The sequence below is a fragment of the Melospiza melodia genome, chromosome 24 (assembly GCF_035770615.1).
Source record: "Melospiza melodia melodia isolate bMelMel2 chromosome 24, bMelMel2.pri, whole genome shotgun sequence".
NCBI classification, from domain to species: Eukaryota; Metazoa; Chordata; class Aves; order Passeriformes; family Passerellidae; genus Melospiza; species Melospiza melodia.
In genome coordinates, this window is record NC_086217.1 from 1,600,004 (window position 1) to 1,605,126 (window position 5,123).

General features: G+C 61.9%; 1 protein-coding gene across 1 annotated transcript; it reads right to left on the reverse strand.

The window, feature by feature from the left end:
- Positions 1 to 1,940: 1,940 nt before the first annotated feature.
- Positions 1,941 to 4,380, reverse strand: MFSD6L (major facilitator superfamily domain containing 6 like). The gene has a single exon (XM_063176086.1). The coding sequence runs from the start codon at positions 4,378 to 4,380 to the stop codon at positions 2,401 to 2,403; it is 1,980 nt and encodes a 659-aa protein (XP_063032156.1). The 3' UTR covers positions 1,941 to 2,400.
- Between the last annotated feature and the right edge of the window lie 743 nt (positions 4,381 to 5,123).

Here is a 5,123-nt window from a genome sequence, read left to right on the forward strand (position 1 = left end):
CAGGGGAGTCGCTCCTCTGCACAGATGAACGGGCTCCTGTCACTGCAAGGCTTCTCCCCGTGAATCTGGAATCCAGCAGCCGCTGCTGTGCTGAGAATGATGAAAAGGGCACGGCTCACCCAGGTAATCGCTTCTAACGAGGGCAGCTGAAGCAGCAGCTGCATTTCAAAGCGTTCCAGCTCTTTCTGTGCCGCTCACAAAGGCTCGGGATGCGCTGCGTGCAGGGATGAGCCTGACTGCAGGCAGATCCCCCATTAACACGCTTTGTTCCTCGGGTATTACACGACAATAAGACCGGGAGAAATTCTTGACATCAAAATTGCTCCGCTCGTGTTTGAATTCCCGGGAGATGATAACATCTTAATAAAAAGTTCCAGCTATTCTCGGCACGGGGACAGCTCTATCTATGGAGCCACTCCAGCGCAGCATTTTGCTGGCACACAGGATCGCTGCCAGGAGAGCGGGAGCTAATTACCCCGAAAACATCTGATGCACACATAATGCGGGATCGATGCCTACAGAGGGAGGAATTATCGCCCGGAGCCCTTTCCTTGTCTCCAGCGTTTCCTGCCGAGCCCACAGCGCGGCACGGTGACACACTGCCAGGCCATTTGCATATGCCACAATAAATGCGCATCTCCATAAATATTCTGCTTTCTGCAGCTGCCTGTCTCGGGGTCTGTGAGCCACTCATGTTGCCCGATTGATAAATGACACAAAACTCGGACAAGTTTTGTGGGTGCTTTATTAAGGGCCTGGGGAACTGAGGGACTCACGTCCCAAAGTCCGAGCCCCCAAATTCACGTATGGGTGCTTCCCTCTTATACATGCGATTCACAACAAAGTCTCCAAGGAACAGTTCCCCGTTCCCCTTGCCTGGTCACAGACCCCTTGTGATACATTCCTTGGTTCACAAACAAGATCATTAATCCTCTGCTTATCTTATTCTAAGAGCATTGTATGCTGCCTCCAGACAGGTTAGCATTCTTACTTTCCTGCACCAGTTTAATTATTTATTAAATCCCTAAGACTACCTGCTAGGTTACACACAAACCCAACACACTTTCAACGGCTACAAAACTACTTTTTAACAAACCAGTTCACACACAACTCACTATAATTAAATATTTTGCTAAATTTCATTTATTTTCCAACACTCATGCAGATGTTACTGAAATCCATCCCTGTGCACAGGAATGATGCGATTTCCTGACCGAGGAATACCTGATAACTGACAGCAGCCTTTGCTGTGCCTTAAGGGGACTCCGAGGCTCATTTAAGGGGTTCATTTAAACCCCATTTAAGATCTTCTGATGACACCAGACCGCCGATTTTCCATTGAGAAGCAGAACTTACCTCCTGGAGAGGGGCTGGAATCTGTGCCTTGGAGGTGAAGGCAGGGCAGGTGAGGGGGCTTAACCCAGGAACAGGTGAAGAGGAGGGCTGGGAACCAGTGACTTCCAGCTGGGAACAGCCTGGGATAGCTCAGTGTGTAGGAGATCCTCTGGCACGGAGCGAGCGCCGCTCTCTGTGTGCACCTGCGCCCAGGTGTCGCTTTGTTAGTGAGGGTTAATAAAGCACATAATTTCCCCTTCTCTTTCTGCGGTTGTGCTGTCCCTGCCTGGCTGTTTCAGCAGCCGCAGGAGCCCTGCCCAGGATGCAGCTGAGCGAGGGCAGGTGTCCCATCCCAGCCCCGGAAATCCCAGCCCGGGAGCCCAGGCCCCTTCCTGCCACCTGGAACGCCGGGCACGCCCTAAATCAGCACCGGGACGTGCCCAGGAGGGCCGGGCCAGCCGGGCACACCTTAAATCAGCACCGGGAAGTGCCCAGGAGGGCCGGGCCAGCCGCGGGCTCTGAGCACACTGGAGGGCTCTCCCAGCAGATTCCCAGCAGGAATACCACCAAAATAACAAAGCACGACACGGCTGGCAGTCTGTGGATAAACCTCCTCTTACAAATGAACCGGGTTTTTATTCACATCCCTTATAAAGTGGAGAGAGTTCACCGCCAGCCCGGAAGGGTTCTGGCGCTGTCAGCCAGTAGTTTCCATTTGGTGGTGTCACAGCCCAGGTCACAACTGTCACTCAGCCTCAGCAGCAGCTCTGGCAGCAACAATCCAAGCTTGGTTTGTGACTGAAAACTCAGCTACATTCATTTAGCCAATGTACACCTGAAATACCCGTTTGGGATTTTGGAAGCAAAATCATCAAGTTAAAAAGGAAAAATTACAAACAATGTAGAATGCTATAAAGTAAGAAAATAAGATTTATAAGAGTTTTTAAAAATAAAATTCTCTCCTGTCAGATATAGCAGTATATATTCAGCAGTTTAGAATTGATGGTGATTTGTGGACATTATCATTGCCAGGTTCCCACTCCACCCCACAGATTTAGGTACAGACTAGTTGATCCCATGCTGCTGTATCCAATTCCTGTTAAAGCTCTCATCCTTCATCGCCTTTACCAGCCAGTCCTTCTCGCTCTCCTCCTCGGAGTCACTCATCTCACTGGAATCCGCAGCCAGCAGCCGGGAATAATTAATTTTCCTCTGCCGGGGCAGTCTGGATCGGACAATTAGGGAGAAGAGGGTCCAGATCCCGAGCCCCACGCAGCTGGCCCGGAGCAGCACGGGCAGCCCGAGGAGCTGCACCACAAACCCCGCCCCGAGGCTGCCCAGGCCGGCCCCAGCCGTGCCCAGCGCCCGCAGCAGGGCGAGCAGGGCACGCTCGGTGCCCGGCGTGGCCACGTCCCGCACCGTCCCCTGCGTGTGCCTCCGCAGGGCCCCGCTGCCGAGGCCGGACAGGGCCTGCAGGGGCAGCGCTGCCCAAGGCACCCGGAGCAGGGAATAGCTCAGGAGCTGCGCTGCCAGCGCGCCCAGGCCCAGCGCCTCCGCCCCGCCGCCCGGCAGTGCCCGCAGCAGCCGCGGCCCCAGCGGGTGAAGCGCCAGCTCCGCCAGCGGCCCCAGCGCCGCCCAGAGCCCCACGAGCAGCTCGCTGCCGCCCTGGTCCTGCAGCTGCCACGGCAGGAAGCTGTGGCTGGCAGAGCTGGCGGCGCCCACGAGGAACAGGGTGCCCGCAAAGAGCAGCGCCCGGCCGTGCCCCCGCAGCAGGGACAGCGCCTTGGGCAGCCCGGGAGCGCGGGGGCTCCGCCTGGGAATGGAGCTGGGAAAGGAGACGCTGACCGTCAGGGAGAGCACGGCCAGCACGGCGTAGGCGTAGAAGTGCACGGCCAGGCGGGGGATGGAGCCGCCGAGGGAGCAGGGCAGCCGATCCACCAGCACGGACGCGCCACACGCCCCGGCGGCCGCGCCCACACAGCCCCACGGCCACAGCCCCCCGTGCCTGTCCGTGGCGTCCACAAAGTCCAGGTACTCGTACACACTCTCATCCATGGCCCATTCCAGGGACGTAGCCAGCAGCTCCCAAAGCACCGCGGCGCCCAGGACCATGAGAAAAACCCGGTACTGTCTGTCTTGGGAGATGCTCTGCACTGCCTCCAAGCCGGCATCTCCAGAGTCTGAAAGGTTTTCAGGCACGTGGGTATCTCCAACGGCGGGAGGAGCTGTTTTAAACAAAGCTGGCTCATTACCCTCAGTGCCATTTAGGCTTTCCTCAGCATTATCAGCAGGATCGGTAGCAGCAGAACCCGGCGTTTCCTCCGGGAGCCGCGGAGAGGGAGGGCTGTAGGACGCCGGCCCTCCTGGTTCCGGTGTCTGCTGATCGATGCCTTTCACCGTCCGGCCAGAGCGACCATCCGAGGAGCCTGTTCCCTTTGGATCACCGTCCCCAGTCCCTCTGCCGCGTTCCTGAAGTCCCCGGGAGGCTGAACTGCCCAGAGCGGGCTCCCTGCTCGCTGCCACCACGTCAGCAGCCCTCGTCCCGGCTCGCCCTGGCACAGCTCCGGTGTGCGGCACAGCGCTCGGGTTCGGCGCTCTGTCACTGCTCCTGCCGGGGCTGGGCACGGGGCTGGGCACTGCGGTGGGCACCGGGCTGGGCACCGGGCTGGGCAGAGCGGAGGGGAGCACGGAGGGCAGCGGGGCGGGCAGGGAGCCGGGCAGGCCGAGCTGCGGGCTGCAGCCCGTGTGCGCCGCGTCCCCCGCGGGCGGGATGAGGGTGAGCGCCAGGCTGGCCCCGGCAGAGCCCAGCGCCGTGCCCAGCAGCAGCAGGAGCCGCCCGGCGCGGCCCCGCGGGCAGCACAGCGGCACGGCCAGCGCCGCCAGCAGCCGGGCCCCGGCCGCGGCCCCCACCAGCGGCGCGGGCAGCCCGAGCAGCCGCAGGTAGAGCGGCAGGAAGGGCTCGGCGCAGCCCCGGCCCGCGCCCTGCAGCCCCCGGAACAGCGCGGCCAGCGCCAGCGCCCGGCCCACGTCCCAGCGCTCGCTCATGGCCCGCTCCGCATGGCCTCACCCGCCGCCAGCGCCGCCGCTCCCCGCCGGGCCCGGTCCGGGCAGGGCGGAGCCGCCGCACCTGCGGCACCGGGGCGGCACCGGCCCGGCAGCACCTGCCCCGCCACCGCACCGGCGGGGGGCAGCGCCGTCTGCGGGCCGGGCCGGGACCGGAACGGGAATGGTCTGGAACCGACACCCGAATGGCCCAGCACCGGTACAGGAGCGGCCCAGGACTGATACGAAAACAGCCCGGTACTGACACGGGAATGACCCCGTACTGGCACAGGGATGGCCCGGTACCAGCACAGGGATGGCCCGGTACCAGCACGGGAATGGCCCAGGACCGGCACGGGGATGGCACGGGAATGGCACGCGGATGGCCCGGTACTGGCACGGGGATGGCCTGGTACTGGCACGTGCATGTCCTGGTACCGGCATGAGGATGTCCCGGTACCGGCACGGGGATGTCCCGGTACCGGCATGAGGATGTCCCGGTACCGGCACGCGGATGTCCCGGCGCGTCCCCTCCCGCAGGTCCCGGGATGCTCGGGCAGGAGCGGCCAGAGCGCTCATCCGGCCCCAGGGCCCCGCACAGGCCGGGGAGCGGCGGCCGCGGTTCCGCTGGGCTCGGAGGGGCCCTGCCCGGGGCTCGCCCTCCTCCCGGCCCGGGGGGACACGGACAGGAGCCACAGGAGCCGTGTGCATCCCAGCCGCGTGCAAACACACAACAACCACCAATG

What these genes read in the sequence shown, in the direction of transcription:
- MFSD6L (XM_063176086.1), bottom strand. Translation starts at nt 4,380, where the DNA reads ATGAGCGAGCGCTGGGACGTGGGCCGGGCGCTGGCGCTGGCCGCGCTG.